Below are 21,003 nucleotides of genomic sequence, written 5' to 3'. Positions count from 1 at the left end.
AGCCCAAGCTCTAAACATGACTGTCCTCCTCCTTCTCCTCCTGTTCATGACAGGATAGCTGTAACAAGGGGCATGAGCTGGCTCAGTGGCATCAGCTGTCAAGTTGCAGCCCATTTCCAGATAACCACTGATCTTTGGTGCTGGCATAGTTAGGGCTCTACCCAAGCTATCTCTCATCCTCATCCATGATGGCAGGACATGTTCTGATAGGCCCCATTTGGATCCCACTGGTACCGCCAGGAGAACTGGAGGCAAGAGTCTGGCCAGAAAGGTTAGCTGAGGCAGAAGGCAGCTTATGGGGGTGGAGTGAGTACAGAAATACCCAGGCCTGGAGTCTGCTCTCCAAAATTGATTTTTCACAGCCCAGAAACTATATCCAGCACTAAAAAGCCAACAAGAACAGCACATTTTTGCTACTAACAACATATTCATGATAATTTATTAGAAGATCATTAAATCTAAGTATGCGATCTGGAGACTTGAACCAAGCAGGTGGCTCTGTTTGGGGATGGAGGAGTGGGAGGGAAATCAGGAATCCAGAAGGGAAGGGCAGGGAAGGCAGAGGATGCTGAAGGGGTTGGGGCTGGGTGCTAGAGGGCCTGGTCATGGGAAAACACATGAGACCCCAGGCTTGCATCTGAGGCCTGGTGCTGTGACTTCGTGTGTGTGTGTGTGTGTGTGTGTGTGTGTGTGTGTGTGTGTGGTGGCAGGGGTAGGGGGATGACTATGTCATTGATAATAATAAGAATCAAGATTATTACTTTATATTTTATTTTTTTTTTCGAGACAGGATAACGCTCTGCCACCCGGGCTGAAATGCGGTGGCACTATCACAGCTCACTGCAGCCTCAAACTCTTGGGCTCAAGCAGTCCTCTTCCCTCAGCCTCCTGGGTAGCTGGACTACAGGCACTCGCCACCATGTCCAGCTAATTTAAACAATTTTTTAGTGTCTGGGTTTTGCTATGTTGTCCAGGCTGCTCTTGAACTCTTGGCTTCAATCAATCCTCATGCCTTGGGCTCCCAAAGTGCTGGGATTATAAGCATGAGCCACCACGCCTGGCCAGAATCAAGATTATTGTGCAAGAGCAATTGTCAGGTATCTGGGGTTGTGGCTTGTATTACAAGTAATATTTAGCTCTCAGTGTCAGGGTTAATGGGGGATTGGAGAGGTGAGAACTGATATACAGAGGGGACTCTGAGCTCATTTTGGGGGAGCTCTGTCCCTCCCTGACCTGGACACTTGCTGCTTACCAGACAGGAGAGCTGCTTTAGAAGCTTCCTATGTGTATATATGTGCATGTGTGCGTGCATGGGCTAGTGTGTGCACACAACCATGTACACATGTGCATGTGTGTCCACCTGCTTACATGTTTTCTGGGTGTGTGTCTGTGTATGTGTGCATGGATCTCCTACCTTTTTCTCTTCCCATGTAAGGAGGGAGCCAAAGGGTGATGGGGAATCAAGAGCCAGAGAGGAAGAGGCCTGCCTTTTAAAGCCCCAGGTGTGCTGGGGAATTCCCTCTTGGTGACTTCCTTTCTGATTCCTAATGCTGCTGTGGTTAGAAATGAAAATGAATTCAGCTCTGGTCCCATCCTTTGGAACCCCCTCTACACACAGTGGGAGCTTAATAAATACTTGATGATGCTGCTGAACCTGGGAAGCCAGCAGCTGTTCCTAGCTCTGACTCTCAGAGCCCCATGGGACAAATCAGGCAGGGAACGACCATGGGGGAATCTTCAGTCTTCCTGCCAGATCCCCCTGTGACTCCACACCCAGCTGTTAGGGAATGGGCTGGAGCCATGGTCCGCTTCACACACCCCCTGCTTTGGAGAGGCCAGTTCTTCCTCAGCAGCTTCTCTGGTTTTTCCCCATCCAACATTTGAACAATATTTATTGAACAACCACTTTGTACTGAATATCATAGTGGAAATGCATCCTGGGAGACAGTATAGGATCTGTAGGGTCAGACTGACTAACTTCGAATTCCAGCACCTTTAATTACAAGCGGGGTGACATCTGACAAGTTACGTATCTATGTTTGAGTGTTTGAGTGTTTCTTCCCCTTTCCTTTCTCTCCTTCTTCTCCTCCTCCTCCTTCTTCTTCTTCTTCCAATTTTCATCTGTAAAAGGAGAGTGATGACATCATTTTCGTGGGGTTGATGTGAGGGTTGGAAATAACAGAGAGGTGCCTGAACACGCGGCGTAGGCACTCAATCAATGGTAGGTGAATTTATCCACCCAGTGTTAGGAGGCGTGGATCCCCCCTGCTTCTGTGACCTTGACGTTGTTACTCAACATCTCTAAGCATGAGGCTTTGTAAATGAGACCATACTGCCCACCTCCTTGGGTGTTTGGAGAATGTATCCGGATATGTGTGAAACAACCTATCGTAAACCCTGGTGGTTAATAAATGTTTGCCTTCCCCTCCATCTGCCCCCTCATCAGGGTGCACACCTCCCCTCCTTCGGAGGCCCTCTGTCCCTCCTCCCCATCGCCCAGCGTGAGCGAACATCCCTTATCGCCGTGGGCTTGCGGGTTGTGGCCATACCTGTCAGAGGAAAGAGGACAGTAGCTCAGCTCCGGGGTCGGGGAGCAAAAACTACAGTTCCCAGCCCTCGCTGCGCCGCCACTGGGGCCGGAGACGAGGACGCCAGGCCCCTCCTCTGGGGAGGAGCCTATGCGGGGGGCGGAGCTAGGAGGAGGTTGGAGAGTTAAGCCAAGCCAATGAGACCAGCTGCTAATAAGTGGGCTTGGCTTACAATGTAACAGTGGCAGGAGGAGGCGAGCGAAGCTATTGAGCCAGCGAGGAGTGAAGCTGATCCTGGCCTCACACGCTCCTAGAGGACCACCTCCTGAGAGAGTTCTTTCACCCCCTCTTCTTTCTCCAGGCTCCCCTCCTGCTCTCCCTCCCTGCCCAATACAATGCATTCTTGAGTGGCAGCGTCTGGACTCCAGGCAGCCCCAGAGAACCGAAGCAAGCCAAAGAGAGAGGACTGGAGCCAAGACACTGGTGGGGGAGATTGGATGCCTGGCTTTCTTTGAGGACATCTTTGGAGCGAGGGTGGCTTTGGGGTGGGGGCTTGTGCTGCAGGGAATACAGCCAGGCCCCAAGATGGACACTTCTGGGCACTTCCATGACTCTGGGGTGGGGGACCTGGATGAAGACCCCAAGTGCCCCTGTCCATCCTCTGGGGATGAGCAGCAGCAGCAGCAGCAGCAACAGCAGCAGCAGCAGCAGCCACCACCGCCAGCGCCACCAGCAGCCCCCCAGCAGCCCCTGGGACCCTCGCTGCAGCCTCAGCCTCCGCAGCTTCAGCAGCAGCAGCAGCAGCAGCAGCAGCAGCAGCAGCCACCGCATCCCCTGTCTCAGCTCGCCCAACTCCAGAGCCAGCCCGTCCACCCTGGCCTGCTGCACTCCTCTCCCACCGCTTTCAGGCCCCCCCCTTCGTCCAACTCCACCGCCATCCTCCACCCTTCCTCCAGGCAAGGCAGCCAGCTCAATCTCAATGACCACTTGCTTGGCCACTCTCCAAGTTCCACAGCTACAAGTGGGCCTGGCGGAGGCAGCCGGCACCGGCAGGCCAGCCCCCTGGTGCACCGGCGGGACAGCAACCCCTTCACGGAGATCGCCATGAGCTCCTGCAAGTATAGCGGTGGGGTCATGAAGCCCCTCAGCCGCCTCAGCGCCTCCCGGAGGAACCTCATCGAGGCCGAGACTGAGGGCCAACCCCTCCAGCTTTTCAGTCCTAGCAACCCCCCGGAGATCGTCATCTCCTCCCGGGAGGACAACCATGCCCACCAGACCCTGCTCCATCACCCTAATGCCACCCACAACCACCAGCATGCCGGCACCACCGCCAGCAGCACCACCTTCCCCAAAGCCAACAAGCGGAAAAACCAAAACATTGGCTATAAGCTGGGACACAGGAGGGCCCTGTTTGAAAAGAGAAAGCGACTGAGTGACTATGCTCTGATTTTTGGGATGTTTGGAATTGTTGTTATGGTGATAGAGACCGAGCTCTCTTGGGGTTTGTACTCAAAGGTAGGGGCTGTGGTTTCTCTTTATACCTTGAACAAAAGGAATATGTAGGTAGCAAGAGAGGGATTGAGAGAGGGGGATTGAAAGAGAGAGATTGAGAGAGAGAGAGAAAGATTGAGAGAGAGAGAGATTGAGAGAGATTGGGAGGGAGACTGGGAGAGAGAGGTGGTGGTGGTGGTGAGAGGTGCTTGCTCAGTTATATTGAACACTCTAACTTCCCGTGGTTTTCCTTCTTGATCCCGGGAGAATTCATTCCTCGCTTCCTTTGGGGGGTAGGGGACATCCCCACACACTGTATCTAATTTGCAGACTCTCTGTTAGGGAGGATTAAATAATCTCTTCTGAGAAATTGCTTTTCCTCCTGGCTCACTGGTACTAAAGCATAACCCAGCAGCTTAACGCACCAATTAATTACACTCCGCCTTGATGTGTTTGCCAGTTCCTGCGACTTCCCCTTCTTTCCTCCCCTCCCTGCTCCACTCCATTTTCCTGAGGATAAAAAAGAAATAAATGTCTGGGTGGGGGGTGGGGATTCCATACCATTGCCCAAGTCCCTTCTCTCCCTGTCTTCTTCCTCTCTTCCCAAGTTTCTATTTCCCTCCTCTTCTCAGAAATACTCAGGCAAAACAGAAAACCATTCATGACCTGTGTCTCCTGAGGGCATGGGGTAACAATATAGGTGGAGGAAATCAGTGGTCCTTTCCCTCAGGAGAGAGGACTCAGAATAAACCTGCTGCTGCTTTGTAAACATCTCCTGATAAAAATGGCTACAGGTGTTACCTGGGCAGAGCAGCTGGGCGCCGCCTTGGCATCAGCTGGGGGAGCACCTCTCCTTGGGATGGGATGACAGGGCTTGCCAGGCGGTCCCCACGAGCCCGCGCCCCAGCTCAGCCCCAGTTCTCCCCTCCCACCTCAACTCCTTCTCCTTGGGATAAATAAAGATGAGTGTGTGTGTGAGTGCGCGCCCGGATGGAGAACAGCAGGCACTGGCTTTAGGGGGGAACTGGCCCCACTGCTCCAGCCTGTCAGTCCAGCCCCAAGACGGAGGAGGGGGTTTCCCTCCCAGAGGGAATGGAGATGGAGGAAGGTGGGTTTCTGCCGATGCTCTGCTTGCCGGGGAGCTCTCCTGCTGTGGGCTGAAAGGCTTGGAGACCTGGGAATCAGTGGACAAGTGGCTCCACGATACCCCCACCCCCAATTTGTTGGTGTGTGTGTGTATATGTGTGTAATGTGTGTACGTATGCATGCGCCTGCTTGTTGCTTGGATTTTTCTATTTATTTGTCATTTGGGGCAGGGGGTGGCTGGCCGGGCTGGCCAGCGGGTAGCTGGGAGGGGTTCAGCTGTTGGAGGTTTCAAATAGAGCTTGTTTCAGGCAGGGCACAGCTGCTGCGAGACTGTCACATTCCTTATTGAAATCCAGCCGCAAAAACCTAGGAGGTGCTGATCGGATTTCCCCCATTCCCAGCATCTCGCTTTAACTGGGGATGGGCAGACTTTCCCGCCCTGGAAACGGGTGGGGCAGACCTGTCAGACGACCTGAATAGCCAGGACCAAGACTTCCAGGCAGAGGGTCCTCCAGCAACCCGGTTGCTGTCAGTGGGCTGCCCCAGCGGAGGGCAGCACCTGGAAGCCGCCTTAGTCAGAATAGCTCAAGGATGAGCGTCTCAGCGAGCAGAAGCGAGTGGGGTTTCCCCTGGAATCGCAGCTCACTTAGTCATTCCCTGTAATGAGCCTTTGCGTCTGCGGGTCCTTCTGCTCGCTGCCTTCTCAGAACCGCCTCTCCTGCTGGGCGCTCCAGGAGATGGGGCTGGCAGCCTCACCAGGGCTGGCAGCTGCCCTGGTCACAGCCCTGGCTCTCTCCAGTCCTCCCTTGGAGATCAGGGGCCCTTGCTGGGGAAAACTGATGAAGGCCCCAATGCAAGGAGGATGTGGGGAAGGGGCAGCCCCAGCATCTTCTCTTTCAGTGACACCGTGGTCAGAGTTCTTAAGGAAATGGCTCTTCCCAGAGGCAGTGGCTGTGCATAGGATCTATGCACATTTGTCTTAATGTGACGGGAGGGTCACCACTCTTCAGGATCGGGCCCTCTTCCCCGCCTGAGGCAGGTGCCACCCCTGAGGGGGAACTCAGGGAAAGGGGCTTTCCCAGAGATGCAGAAGGCAGATTTTAGGTGAATGAAGGGGGAGGCCACCTGAGGTGCCTGGCTTCCCCCATTTCTGAATCAGTGACCCTCATAGCAGCAGTGGTGTGCACTGAGGGGACAGCAGCTGAGAGGTCCTTCTTGCCTCAGTTGCCACTTCCTGTGTGCCTTGGAGCTGCTCCTGAGATAAGCAGAGTTCATTTAACTTGCTCACCCACTCACCCATCCCTGCACTGGCCATCCAGGTTTTGAGTCATTTACGGAACAAGTATTTTCTGGGTGTCTCCTGTGTACCAGGCCTTGTAGACACCGCAGGGCCAAGGTAGATACCCCTCTCTCCTGGAAGCAAATGGGATGGTTTCAAGGAACTGGGCCAGAGTTGGAATCCCAGCTCTGCCACTACTATTTGTGTGATCTTGGATAAGTCATGGAGCTTTAGCGAGCCTGTTTCCCCAGCTGTCAAGGAGGGAGAATTAAATTAGAGACATGTAAGGCATGTATCTGCCTGCTCAACAAATGGGACCTATGGTGATTGTGATTGATGATGAAAATGATGAGAGGAAAGGAGATGTCTTTTTCCTGTTATCTAATTCTGGCTATAAAATGAGTTGGGGCCTTAACAGATTGGGATCTAAGACTTGTCAATGGAGTGAGAAGTTGTATCTGGGAGGGAAGAAGTTCTGAGAAGGGACTGGGTCTGACTGGAGACCACCTTTAAACATGGTCTGTTCTTGGGGGGAGGTGAATATCTGTGTCCCAGTTTCATGGAGGAAGTGGTCTCTTCTCCTCCACAGTCTGGGTAAGATGAGGAGTCACAGCCCAGGAGAGCTCAGGGATATTCAGTGGATCCTGGGGAGGGATGGGTGACAGTCTCTTTTGCTGGAGAGTTTTGTGTGCCTGGTTGGCCCTGCTGACCAGTCTGGAGGCAGGCGGATGGACGAGGCAGCCTCAGGGGTACCAGGCAGATTAGGTAATTCTGCCCTGCCAATGGCAGCTCCCACTCAAAGGCTCTTGGGAGGGGATTTTTCCCCAAGTGATTGAAGATTAACTGACCTTGTGCCTGAGCTGCTGCTTTCTGAAGTTCTCTGCCTTTTTTCCCGTAGGGTTGTGGCCTTGCTGTTTACCTATGTTTGGCAGGTGCCTGTTGCTGGGGGAGCAACTTATCATGCAGGCCTGGGTCTCTTGAAAAGGAGGGTGGCATGTGCCCCGAGCATGTTCAGTTAATGCAAATGGGAGCCAGTGTGAGGGGGTTGAGCAACCGGGACAGAACATCCCCAGCTCCCGCCTCACAGGCCTGTAGGTGCTGATGTTGGAAGGAAGCTCTGCTAGGAGGCATCAGCATGGAGCAGGAAGGTGGGGCTTGATTCCTGGGTGAGCTCAGATAAGAGGGGAGCTTCTCATTATTATGCCTGGGACATGAGATCAAATGGCAGAGAGATGCCTGAGATGGCCTCAATGGGCTCCTAAAGGTACCAGGTGACCCTTGAACCAAATGAGGAGTCCCTTTTTTTTTTAATAGGCAGGTTTACTCTCTGAAGGCTTAGACATTGTGACGAGGCCTGGTCTAGAGATTCTGTTGAGAGTCTTAGTCACACCATGTCTACCTATCAGTGCCACCCGGATAGAGCAGCAAGGACCTGTGAAGTCCTTCTTGGTGTTCTTTATTTTCTTTTAGAGCTGGTTTGGGGCACACCCACTCCACTGCATTAAATTACCTCTATGTTCTCTTCCCTGGGTTCAGAAAGAATTAGGGAGGGGAAAGACCTGGCTGCCCTCCCCTTTCCCCAGGCTGTGACTTCACCACCCTGACCCTGCCATCATGTTGGTGGCTGAGCTGGTACCTCTGTGTGGCTGGCAAGGCACCCATGGGCCTCGTTTCTCAGGACCTCAGGCGTTGGACTGCGGGATCGTCTCGGGGAGGCTGGAGAGTGCTGGTGCGGCGGCGCGGCTCTTCTTTCCCACCGGTCTGTACAACCTCAAGCCACTTCCCCATGCCTGGCCTCGAAACTAGTCTGCATCTCGCCTTCCAGGCAGAACCAGTCCTCTGCCCGCTCCCCTACCATGGCCCCGTCTCGCCTGCCCCACCGACTTCCCGCCCCTCTGCTCCTCTCTGCTGCCCCTGCCTGGTCTCGTTGCTGGGGTAACCCAGGTGGCAGAGGGGAGTTGGTGTGAAGCTGCTTATCTGGGTTGCCCTGTCTGCTCCCATGGTGGCTTCTTTTCCAACCTCTAGTTACTCTTTCTTCAGACAACCTCATGGGAGGCCACCCTGGTGGCACAGGCTTTTCCGCATGCCCGGGGGAGCCTGGTCCTCTGGCCGTTCACTCTTTAAAGAGAATGGCCAAGGCTATTCTCTTAGGCCAAGGCCAACTTGTCTGTCTCTTTACAGACCTCAAAGAGGTCCATGAGTCCATCCCCAGCCTCCAGACCAAATGGCTGAGTAGTATTGCTGGTTCCAGTTCTGATCCTCTGCTCTCCCTGGTCATGGAAGCCCTGTCTGCAGAAGGGCAGAGCAGCAGCCCAGGCTTGGCTGGCCAAGTGGCTCTGCACCTTCTCTTTGGACCCAGGTGCTGTTTTGGGATAGGCTGTTGGCTGTCACAGGGTCCTGGTATTTTTGAGAAGATGCCTCCGGGTACTGGTGCCTGTGTTTCAGGCCATGGCGGAAAAGTAGGAGTAGGATAGATCCTTTCCAGCCCTTTCCATGGACCCTCCCTGTGGGGTGACCCGCAGGACCAGGATGCAGAAGGCAGGAGACTGGTTGAGAGCCTGTGAGCCCGCTGCTGAGGGCCCTGGGCACACATTTTGTCTTCACAGGTCACACTGAGTGTGTCGGCCCACAGGAGGGCGAGCGTGAAAATGGCCTTCTGACAGCGTGAAAATGGCCTTCTCTGCCGCCTGCCCCAGGGTGGTGGTGACTTTATTTATAATCTTTGTGGACAGTCTGTAAATGAGTCAAACATTTGTAACCCACAGGGGGACAGCCAACTTTTTATATATGCTTTTCCTTTGCGTGTCATCACACTATTTATAACTGTCCTGGGGAAAGACTTCATCACACATCCGGACTTCCCTTCCCCACAGGCGGCGTTACCCGGGTGCTCGGCCAGGGGCCTTCTGACTGGGGCATTTATCTCCTGCATAGCCTAACTAGAAAGCCATCTGATGGCCTCGTATTTCTCTTATTGCGCTTTCAGGAAGAGGGATTTGTAAGGCCATGGTCAAAAGATCTGCTTTAAAAAAATATAAGGTACAGAAAATCAAAATGAAAAGAAATTTGAGTAACCTCTGTAGAGAATCTGGGGCCTGGATGGAAATGTAAGATCAGAATAGGGTGCTTCAGTTCTGTTGCAGTTATTTGTGAAGCACATTTGGGGGAGAAAATGAGTGTGTGCGGGTGTTGTGAGGGGCGGCTATATGTTGATGAAATACCACTTTACTCAGCTCAGTGACAGGGAGACCAGCACGTTCATTCGTAGTTCTTTTTCTTTTTCTTTCAAAACCCCAAAGGGAGAGCAAGAAAGCAAGCCACCTATTCCTCTTTAAATAATGAGGGTGGGGAATTCTGAGACTGTGCTGTTCCCAGGAGCTGTGGGGAGGAAAATTCTAGTGCCTTTTCTTCAGGTGAGGAAAGTCCGGAGGTAGGCGAATGGGTTTTTAAGTGTCCCCTCCCCCGACCCTGTCATTCCACCCCCAGGTGCTCAGCTGGGATCTGAGGGAAAGGAGGGGAGGAGCGGCTGGGGGCAGGGACCACGCTACTTTCTGGTCGCCCAGCACTTCAGCTGGGCTGGCCGGGATGTTGCTGAGTGACAGGAGAGGGGAAGGCAAGGACCGTTTGCCGAGCGCTGGGCTGGCTTTGCATTACACTCGGGAGTACGAGGAGCAGGTCGTGCTCTCCGCCCCCCTGTGTAGATGAAGTCACCAGGCCATGCTGACACGCTAGTGGTGGTGGCGCTGAGATAAGAGCCCAGGCCCGTTTAGCTCCCGAGGTCGTGTCCTTTCCCTTTGCCTGCCGCTGCTGGTTAGATTGCCCATATCCTTAAAACAGACAAATTGAGTTTATGGCCCTGAGACCCGTGATGCAAAATGTTGGGACAGGAGGAACTTTACCACGAGCTGGGCAGGAAGGGCTCAATGAAGGGCAGGAGATGCCAGCGCAGGACCTGGAGAAGACAGTGCTGGAGGGGTGACAAGGGCAAGTGTGGGCCCCCAGGGTAGCCTAGGATCAGGGTGAGATTGTGGACTGGCCCAAGGTCAGTTCTTGATGTCTCCTCTCTGGAGTCTGGTGCTGCTGCCCTCAGGGTGATACCGGGCAGGCTGTGAGGAGGGTAGGTGTGGGGATTACAGGGAAAATGAAAGCCCATCCTGCAAAAGCTCCTGCCACAGCTCCTAGCACTCCCACCCTCCACCCCTGGAGGGCCAGCAGGACCCCTAGACCTGACTGGACATGTCCATACACAGCTCTCTCACCCCTCACCTCTGCCTTGCTCTTCTTTTTTTTTTTTTTTTTTGAGACGGAGTCTCGCTGTGTCGCTCAGGCTGGAGTGCAGTGGCCGGATCTCAGCTCACTGCAAACTCCACCTCCCGGGTTTATGCCATTCTCCTGCCTCAGCCTCCCGAGTAGCTGGGACTACAGGCGCCCGCCACCTCACCCGGCTAGTTTTTTTGTATTTTTTTTTAGTAGAGACGGGGTTTCACCATGTTAGCTAGGATGGTCTCGATCTCCTGACCTTGTGATCCGCCTGTCTCGGCCTCCCAAAGTGCTGGGATTACAGGCTTGAGCCACCGCGCCTGGCCTGCTCTTCTTTTAGGCTGCCTTTTTCCTCCAGCACTGGCTGTGTGGCTGTTTATCAGGGGACAGTCACATGAGCTCAGCATCTTACATCTTACAAGGCATTTTCATCCCTGGGTCCTTCATGACCCTCACGATGGCTGGCCCAGGGCTCATGATGACCAGCTATCTCAGGGATGAGAAAACTCGGCTGCACAGGGGGTCCCAGGGTTCAGTGACTCACTCCAGGTGCCCATCTCAGGAGAGATGGTTCTAGAATGAGAGCTCAGGTCTCAGTGCACTTCTGGTTTCCCTATTGCAAATCCCACCACAAACTTCTGCTGGGGATTTGAGCGAGGGACCTCGAAGTGTTTCTCCATTCCTGGTTCTAGAAGTTTCTTCTTCATTCTTGAGTCCCGTTTTCCTGTGTCCCTGTCTGTGCCTCATGCCTCTGTTGAGCTCTGTCGTGGGCACTGAGTGCCGGGAAAAGGCCTGTCTCGCTTTGAGCCCCTCAGGAGGTGCTTCTGCCTCTTGCTTCCAGCTTGTTGTGTGATCTTTTGTCGAGTCCCTTCTCTTTGGGTCTCATTTCTCTGGCCTTAAAACAGGAGCTGAACTCCCTTCCTGTGCTGAGGCTTTGCAATCCGATTCCAGATCATGTTTCATCACAAGGATGAGCAGCCACAGTCCCGAGAGTCCTGTTCTCAGGGGTGTCAGGCAGCACCCAGATGGCATCCATCCCAGGCGGGTGGTGGTTTATGGTGTTGGTGCTTGGGAGGACTGAGGAAGGAGACAGTGACTCAGGCTGGGGATGCTGGGTGGATTCCCTGTAAGGGGTTGGGGGGTCCCTGAAGGTCTAGATAAGCCAGGATGGGAGGGGCCCGGGCAGGGGCTCAATTCTGAGTGTGAGAAGTCCGGGGAGAGGGGGCAGAGTGTGTTTAAGGAATAGAGCGGGCATGAGGACGGCTTCAGGTTGCTGCCGTGTGGTGCACACAAGGGCATGTAGGGAGGACAGAAGAGATGTCTCGTCAGGAAAGGCTTTGGGCAGCAGTGAACACGGGCCCAGGGTGAGGGCACAGTGATGGATGGAATATTTGGTAGCATCGGTAACCTCCAGGGCTGCAGAGTTCCACACACTCAGGCCCTGAAGACCTGATATCCTTTCTCAGAGGTGGCCGGGCTTGGTAGTTAAGTTCTTGGATCCGGGCACGGTGGCTCATGCCTGTAATCTCAGCACTTTGGGAGGCTGAGGCAGGTGAATCACCTGAGGTCAGAAGCTGAAGACCAGCCTGGCCAACATGGCGAAATCCCATCTCTACTAAAAATATGAAAATTAGCCTGACGTGGTGGCACACGCCTGTAATCCCAGTTACTCAGGAGGCTGAGGCTGGAGAATCACTTGAACCTGGGAGGCGGAGGTTGCAGTAAGCTGAGATCATACCACTGCACGCCAACATGGGCGACCGAGCGATACTCTGTCTCAAAAAAAAAAAAAAAAAAAAAAAAAGGCTTGGGTGGCACACCAGTGATGTGTCCTCTGGGAACTTACTGAACCCAAAGCCTATTTCTTCAATGTTAAGAGGGAATCACAACTACTGGCTGTAGCACAGCAGCCAGCACAGAGCCAGCCACACACTGGGTCTCAGCAGCTGGCAACTGTTGTCTTTATTAGAGTGGTGGTTAGAAGATGCCACCTGGAGCATCAAGACTGGAGGGGCATGTGCGTCCATGTCACCCCTCCACTGTCCGCAGGTGGCCGTAGATGAGCTGCTGTCCCTGCCTGGAGAGCACGTGTGGAATACGCCCCTTTTCTCATGAGGTCAAATGGCCGCCCCTCCATGACCAGCTCCCCAGTCATGTTTCTGGATAGATCTTGCTGGGTGAATCTGTGTGAGTAAAAAGGAAGTGAGCTGTTCCCTGGAGGGCGGGGCTGCAGTGGTGGCCTGGGCTGGACTTCTGGAGCCTTCTTACCCCATGGGGCCCAGTTATTCTACACTCAGTCAGCAATTTGTGGTCTGGGCAGAGCTAACCGGGTGTGGACATGCAAATCGGACAGGTGGAGAGAGAACAAAAATAAACCCGTGGGGCCAGGCCAGAGGCTGAGAGGCCTGGAGGAAGGTCAGGGGGACATACGATGACCAGGCAGAAAAAGGCTGAGAGAGCAGGGCCCCGGGAAGAGCTGAACCGGGAAGCTGGCCTGTTACAGAAACAGGGAAGAAAAACATTGCTACAGCTTGCCTGATGCGTCACCAAGAGAACACAATTTCCCCTTCAAGACTTGAGTCAGGGTGCTTCCTAGAATTCCAAAGGTCCTTTCTGCCCCTTCACCCTGCTTGGAGCGCCAGGGCTGCGGCAGTGGGTGACGTTCCCAGCCAGGTGCCAGGGGGCAGGCAGCAAGAGCAGCTGGGCAGGGGAAGGACGTGCCTAGGGCTTGCCCTTCGTGGAAGCCATATTTTTTTCACAAGCCCTGGTGGCAGGGTAACCAGAGTTGTATTCTGAGCAGAGCCTTGATGATACTAAATGAACAGCATGCAAATGATGTGTGAAATAATATGCAAATTGGCATCTGTTATTTTTGAGTCAGCTTGTTGGGCATTTTTCTTACAGGACAGGAGTGATGCTCAGTGTCAAATGAACAGGAAAGTCAGCTTAAAGGACACTCCTTGCAGGGGCTGAGCTGGCACCTGCTCCTTAGAGCTTGCTCATACCAGGCCTGCCAGGCAACATCTATAAAGAGAGTTGTTTGGTGTTTTGCTTCAGGTTATAGATGGAGAGACCTATAAAGGTGGGTGCCCTGCCCAGGGTTACCCAGTACATAGGGAGGAGGAAGCAGATGACCTGTTGCCTGGCCTGAGCCATCGAACCTTGTTGACCTGTCAGTGGCTTTGAACTGAGGGGGCCCTGCAGGGAGGCAGGGACAGGCTGCCCTTGCTCATTTTAGCCCATCTGCCACTGTTGGTTTTCCTTAAGCTCTGTGTCTCAAACTCTCTGAGCCTCATTGTCCCTGTTTGTAATGGATGTGTGGAGACTGACATCCACTAGCCTGGGGAGGATGACACTTGCTAATGGTTGGTCAAGTGGCCAACCCGGCAGTGGGCGCTCCTCGGCTGCCAGCAAATGGTGGCTCCTCCTAGCCCCTTTGCCTGAGTTGGCACCTGTTTGCCTCCTCACAGGCTTCCACTAGCAGGGAGTTTTGCAGAGCAAAACCCCTTTTGAGATTTCTGATTTTAACAAATTGGAGTTTAGCTATTTTCTTTCTTTTCTGTCTTCCAGTGGGTAAGATGTTGGCCCCCAAAAAGCTCCCCTACATGGGAGTGCCTGGAGTTGCCGGCATGGGTGATGTTACCTTCTCCCAGGGTGAGGGCTTGGGGAAGGCATGTTGCTCCGGGCTGAGCCACCGCCTTTGGAGGAGCTCAGAGCTGGATGGCATTGGTGGAGGATGCAGGGGAGGCCTCCTCAGGGAGGCACCATACCTGCCCTGGATGGCCAAGCTCTGTTGGCCAGACAGGTGTGCTAGCCTGGGTGGGCATGATCTCTGCATATGCCTCCCAGCCCTGTGAGGAAGGCAGGGAAAGGACCATCCTCCTCCTTATAGGACCCCAAGGCCCATAGAAGTTATGTGGTGGCTCACACTTGCAATTCAGCACTTTGGGAGGCCGAAGTAGGAGGATCGGTTGAGCCCAGGAGCTCGAGACCAGCCTGGACAACATAGTGAGACTTTGTCTCAAAAAAAAAAAAAAAGTTATGTGACTTGTCCAAGGCTACTCAGCATTGTTAGTGGCAGGGTATAGCTGGAATCTAGGAATTCCTGGTTTTAGTTCTTCCTCTCTTTTTCTTTTTCCCATCCCTCTTTTGGAAACATATCCTGAACACCCACTGTGTGGCAAGCCCTGCTCCAGGTGGCAGGAGTGTAGAGAATCTGTGCCTTACGTACTCCGGGGGAGTCTCTCCCCAGCCAGATGTGTTGTTCTCCACCAACTCTATTCAGCTGTGTGGCCTTGCACAGCAGCCTCTTTATCTGGGAGGTGGAATTTTAATTCCTCTTGTGGGTGGAGAGGTGGAGAATTCAACGTGGAGCAGAGCTGGCACCCAGGGGGCTCTTGTCCGTGCTGGGCAGTGGTGGGTTTTGCCTTTGTTTGTTTCTTCTGAGAGCTCAGTGGCCTTGGGATCATACAAGGTCCCTCACAGCTGGGCCCAGGGTTCCCAGCCCCTCCTGCTCTGGGCTGGACCTGGTGTTAAGCTCTGCCAAGATGCTTTCCTCTACTCCGGGAGAGTAATGGTGCTGAGCCTGGTAGGAGGGCATTTTGGCAGAAGACACCTGACGGGGTGCACACTATGTGCCAGCGATGGAAAGATCCCTCAAGAGTGAAATGAAATTGATGCAAGCTGAGAGCAAGTCTAGGATGGAGTTGAGTCATGAGGGTTTCCTCGTGGGTGGATGGGATCATATATAATGCTTGTGTCCACAGCAGCTTGGGGGAAATGCACCGCTTTCATAAAATGGGAACTTATTTTTCCTTTCATAAGAATGACTCCAAAGCAACACCAGGTCTTATTCAGGAGTGAAGAGGTGACAGGGGGCGGAGGAGAAGAGAATATTTATTAAGGACCTATTATGTGCGTTTACACACCTCATCTCATTAAGCCCTCACAGCAACCCTGTGAGGTAGATATAATTCTCCCCATTTTACAGATGACAGATCCAAGACTCAGAGAGGTTAAGTGACTTTCCCACGGTCTCACAGCTGGGAGGTGTTGGAGTTCGGATTTGCACATAGGGGAGTGTCTCTGACACCCGCACACTGTGCAGCAGACACACTTTTGCATATCACACCCTAGACTGGGCTCTTTCAAGCCAAAAAGCTTCTCCTTGCCTCCCTGAGCTCTCCACTCCTGCCCACCCTGCCCCTTACTGTGCCACCCTCACTGCCCTTCCAGCCTCCCCCAGAGCCTCAGGGGATGTTTTGTGCTCTTGGAGGGAGGAGGGGAGGAGGAGGAGGGGAGGAGGAGGAGGGGAGGAGGATGCTGTCAGTTTAGATACAGGGGTTTGCTGAAGCTCTAGGTGCCATCTGGGCTCTGGGGCTGAGGAAAGTCTCCTGTGGGCCCTGGAGGGGCCAGCCGAGCCCTCAGCAACATGTGTCCTAGTGTTCTCGCTGCAGCTCTGTGGCTTCCCAGCTGTGCAACCTCATTGAGAAAACTGACCTCTTTGAGCCTTAGTCTCCAGGTCTGTGAATGGGATTAACAGTGTTTTCTCCCTGTCATGAGAATGGGTGTCATGAGGAATAAATGAGACAAGGGCATCCCCTGGCATGTTCTGGTTGGCTCTGGAGGTTCAGCACCAAATAGACATGGAGCTCACGGACTGGTGGGGGAGGCAGGCACTGAATAAGTAGCAACAGGTCTGATGTAAGCTTTGCGAGAGACAAGGCCACACACATGTGGCTTGGGTTTGACCCACAAGCCTGAGACTTGATGTCCCATGCGTCTGTCTGCTCCCCTTCCCCCTGTTTCCTGAAGGTCCATCTCACCCTCACTTCTTCCATCCTCCCTCGTGTCTGTCTCCCAGGCCATCCTCTGATTCTTCTATACGGGCCATCTAGCCTGGCATTAGGAGAACAGGCTTTAGCGCCGGGCAGATCTCCGGTACAGCGCTGGCTGTGTCGCTCACTGCAGGCTGTGTGGCTTTGGGAGGCTGTCTCGGTGCTTTGATTCGCAGTTTCCATGGCGGGGAATCCTAACCTGGCCGCTGGGGCTGTCATGAGAGTTAATGAGATTGCTGTTTGTAAGGCATGGGACATGGTTTCTGGCACCCATGGAGCGCTCTGTGAAGGCCAGCTGAGTTGCAGGTGAGGGGAAGCGTCCTGGGCTAGGTGTGGGCAGCTTGGTTTCTGGGCCTCTGTTTTGTCATCTAGAGAGTGAGAGAAGGAGCCTGAGAAGGGGATGTTTCCTGCATTGGCCATCTGCGGAAGGTCGTGAGCACCAGATGGAGTTACAGAGAAAACTGGAAGAAAGCTGTGCTATTCCAGCTGGAGGGGGTCCTCATGGATGGTGCATGTTGGCAGGGTGGGCTGTGGGGGGCGTTATCGTCCTGTCCCACAAGCGAAAGCCTGTGAAGACGTAGTGGCTAAGGGGATTTTCTCACTCTAAGGAGACAGCTGAGAGACAGGCCCTTCTGGCCAGCCTTCCTCCCTGCTGCCTCCTCCCTGCAGGCCAGCCCTTGGCACGAGGCCTGCTTGTCTCCTGAACCCTCCTAGCAGCAGGGATTTAATTACTATAATGTAAGTAGCTGTGGCTTGAGGCCTTCTGGTGGAGGGGAAACAGATTTGTCTTCCACTAGGAGAATAAAAGTCTATGGAAAGGAAAAGAAATGTACTTTTCCCCGAGGTACCTGAGGCTGTTGGTCTCAGGGGAGCTTCCCTCAGGGCAGGGAGAGGGAGCACGGGTGGCAGCAGGAGGAAGCACCACGTCTGACTCAAGGACCCTTGGCGCTTGCTTTTGCTTTCTGGGATGACTCAGCTAAGCTGCCTCTGTTTCCCCAATGACCCTGCTAACAGATCAGCCTGACATTCAGTAGGCATCTCTCAAGCACCTGCCACATGCTAGGCACTTAGAAACTTCCAGCTGAGTAGCCAGCCCAGGCGGAAAATGATTTTATTCATTTGACAAAGTTATTGAATGCCTGTTATGTGCCAGTGTATTGTTCTAGGCACCACGGATATACAGTCATGCGTTGCACAGTTAAGAAATGTGTCATTAGGCGATTTCATCATCGTGCGAACATCATGCAGCGCGCTTACACAGCCTAGGTGGCATGGCCTTCGGCACACGAGGCCGTATGGTGGAGCCTACTGCTCCTAGGCCACAAACCTGTACAGCCCGTTACTGTATTGAATACTGTAGGCAATCATAACACAATGGCAAGTATGTATCTAAACATAGAAAAGGTACAGTAGAAATACTGTACAATGGATACAAAATACTACACCTGTATAGGGCACTTACCATGAATGGAGCTTGCAGGACTGGAGATTGCTGTGGGTGAGTCAGCCAGTGAGTGGAGAGTGAATGTGAGGGTCTAGGACATGACTGTACACTAGTGTAGGCTTTGTAAACACTGTTCACTTAGGCTAACTACATTTATTTAAAATAGTTTTTTCTTCAATAACAAGTTAACCTTACCTCACTATAACTTTTTTGTTTGTTTGTTTTGTTTGAGACAGAGTCTCACTCTGTAGCCCAGGATGGAGTGCAGTGGCAGGATCTCGGCTCACTGCAACTTCAACCTCCCAGGTTCAAGGAATTCTCCTGCCTCAGCCCCCTGGGTACCTGGGATTACAGGCATGCGCCATCACACCCAGCTTATTTTTGTATTTTTAGTAGAGATGGGGTTTCTCCATGTAGGCCGGGCTGGTCTCAAACTCCTGACCTCAAGTGATCCACCTGCCTTGGCCTCCCAAAGTGCTGGGATGACAGGCATGAGCCACTGTGCCTGGCCAAATTTTTCACTTTATAAGATTTTTATACTCTTTTGTAATAACACAAACACATTATACAATTGCACAAAAGTATTTTCTTTGTATTCTTACTCTATAAGCTTTTTTCCATTTTAGAAATATTTGTTTAGAAAGATGCATTTTTACTTACAAAATTTTTTTTTTTGGTTAAAAACTGAGACACAAACACACATTAGCCTGGGCTGACACAGGTTTGGGATCATCCAGATGTCATGAAGTGACAGGAATTTTTTCAGTTTCATTATAATTGTACAGGACCTTGACTGAAATGTCATTATGTGACGCATGACTGTAGTAGAAAAAACCCACAAAAGAGAAAAATCTTTGCTGTCAGGAATTTATATTTTAATAGGTAAACCTGATAGTAAACTATGTAAGTTAATTCTGTATTATGTTTGATGGTGATAAGTGCTATGATGAGCGTTATGAAGAGCTTCTTCCCTCCCAGATACAACTTCTCACTCCATTGACAAGTCTTAGAGCCCAATCTGTTAAGGCCCCAACTCACTTTACAGCCAGTTAGATAACAGGAAAACGACATCTCTTTTCCTTTCATCATTGTCATCATCAATAACAATCACAATTGTTAGAACCATTCTGGATGGGAGTGCAGGGGCTTCTGAGAGGAGAATGGTCATATTATTTTATTAATTAATTAATTAATTTATTATTATTATTTTTGAGACAGAGACTCACTCCGTCGCCCAGGCTGGAGTGCAGTGGCACAATCTCGGCTCACTGCAAGCTCCGCCTCCCGGGTTCACTCCATTCTTCTGCCTCAGCCTCCCGACTATGTGGGACTACAGGTGCCCGCCACAATGCCTGGCTAATTTTTTGTATTTTTAGTAGATATGGGGTTTCACCGTGTTAGCCAGGATGGTCTCAATCTCCTGACCTCGTGATCTGCCCGCCTCGGCCTCCCAAAGTGCTGGGATTACAGGCATAAGCCACTGCGCCCAGCCTTTTTTTTTTTTTTTTAAGACAGAGTCTCACTTACTCTTGCCCAGGCACGATCTCGGCTCACTGCAATTTCCACCTCCCAGATTCAAGTGATTCTCCTGCCTCAGCCTCCTGAGTAGCTGAGATTACAGGCACATGCCACCTCACCCAGCTAATTTCTGTATTTTTAGTAGATACAGGGTTTCACCATCTTGGTCAGGCTGGTCTTGAACCCCTGACTTCAAGTGATCTGCCTGCCTCGGCCTCCCGAAGTACTGGGATTATAGGCATGAGCCACCATGCCTGGCTGAGAGTGGTCATTTTAAATAAGTGCTCAGAGCCAGGTGCAGTGGCTCATGCCTTTGAGAGGCCGAGGCAGGAGGATCGCTTCAGCTCAGGAGTTTGAGACCAGCCTGGGCCATACAGTGAGACCCCTTCTAAACAAAACAAAAAATTAGCTGGGCATGGTGGTGCATGCCTGTGGTCCCAGCTACTTGGGAGGCTGAGGTGGGAGGATCGCTTGAGCCCAGGAGGTCAGGACTGTAGTGAGCTGTGATCATGCCACTGCACTCCAGCCTGGGGAACAGAGTGAGACCCTGTCTCAACAAACAAACAAACAAACAAACAAACAAAAACCCCACAAACAAAACAAATAAATAAGTGCTAAGTGCTTAGGGCCAGGCATAGTATCTCACGCCTGTAATCTTAGCACTTTGAGAGGCCAAGGCAAGAGGCTTGCTTGAAGCCAGGAGTTTGAGACCAGCCAGGACAACATGGCAAGATTCTCATCTTTACAAAAAAAAAAAATAGCTGGGTATATTGGTGTGCGCCTGTAGTCCTAGCTACTCGTGTGGCTGAGGTGGGAAGATCGCTTAAGCCCAGGAATTCAAGGATGCAGTGAGCTATGATTACACCACTGTGCTCCAGCCTGGGCGACAGGTGAGACCCTGTCTCTAAAAATAAACACATAAATAAATAAATTAAATGAGTGCTCAGGGAAGGCCTTACCAAAAAGGTGATGTCTGTTGGAGGATCTGAAGTTGGTGAGGGAGCCAGCCACCTCGGGGAAGAGTAATAGTAAGGTGAAGGCCCTGAGTGGAGATCATGCCTGGTGTGGTGTAGACAGCACTGTCCAGTGGACACAAAATGGGAACTACCGCTGTCATTTTAAATTTCTGAGTAGCCATATTAAAAATAGTGAAAAGAGAAAAGTAGAATTACACATGTTAATAATATTTTTAATTCAACCCAACATAGCCAGAATATTATTTGAATGTGCAAGCAATGTAAAAATTATTGAGATCTTTTATACTCTATTTTTTGTACTAAGTCTTTGAAATCTGGTGTGCCTCTGACACAGCATATCTCAATCAGACATTAAGTTTTCATTGGAGATACTTGATCTGTATTCAGAGTTTATAAAATTTACAATTAAAAGAACAGACTTGCTGGGCGTGGTGGCTGACACCTGTAATCCCAGCACTTTGGGAGGCTGAGGCAGGTGGATTGCTTAAGGCCAGGAGTTCGAATCCAGCTAGGTCACAATGTAACATAGTAAGACTCTATCTCTAAAAAAAAAAAAAAAAAAAAAAAAAAAAAAAAAAAAAAA

The 21,003-nt window shown here is 51.9% G+C and overlaps 1 protein-coding gene across 3 annotated transcripts in view; it reads left to right on the top strand.

Moving 5' to 3' along the window:
- The first annotated feature begins 2,769 nt into the window (after window positions 1–2,769).
- KCNN3 (potassium calcium-activated channel subfamily N member 3) overlaps window positions 2,770–21,003 on the top strand; it is a 164,345-nt gene continuing 146,111 nt past the window's right edge. The window contains exon 1 of one of the 3 annotated variants that reach the window (XM_023213861.1): window positions 2,770–4,043. In XM_023213861.1, the coding sequence (XP_023069629.1) occupies window positions 3,114–4,043 (930 nt within the window). In that variant the 5' untranslated portion in view covers window positions 2,770–3,113. Of the gene's footprint in view, window positions 4,044–4,758; window positions 5,128–21,003 lie in introns of those variants that run through there. The other 2 variants (XM_023213863.1, XM_023213864.1) reach the window with 2 other exon arrangements.

This window comes from Piliocolobus tephrosceles, chromosome 1 (assembly GCF_002776525.5).
Source record: "Piliocolobus tephrosceles isolate RC106 chromosome 1, ASM277652v3, whole genome shotgun sequence".
NCBI lineage: Eukaryota > Metazoa > Chordata > Mammalia > Primates > Cercopithecidae > Piliocolobus > Piliocolobus tephrosceles.
Note: the sequence above shows the minus strand (reverse complement) of the source record. Positions and strands in the feature narration are given on the sequence as shown.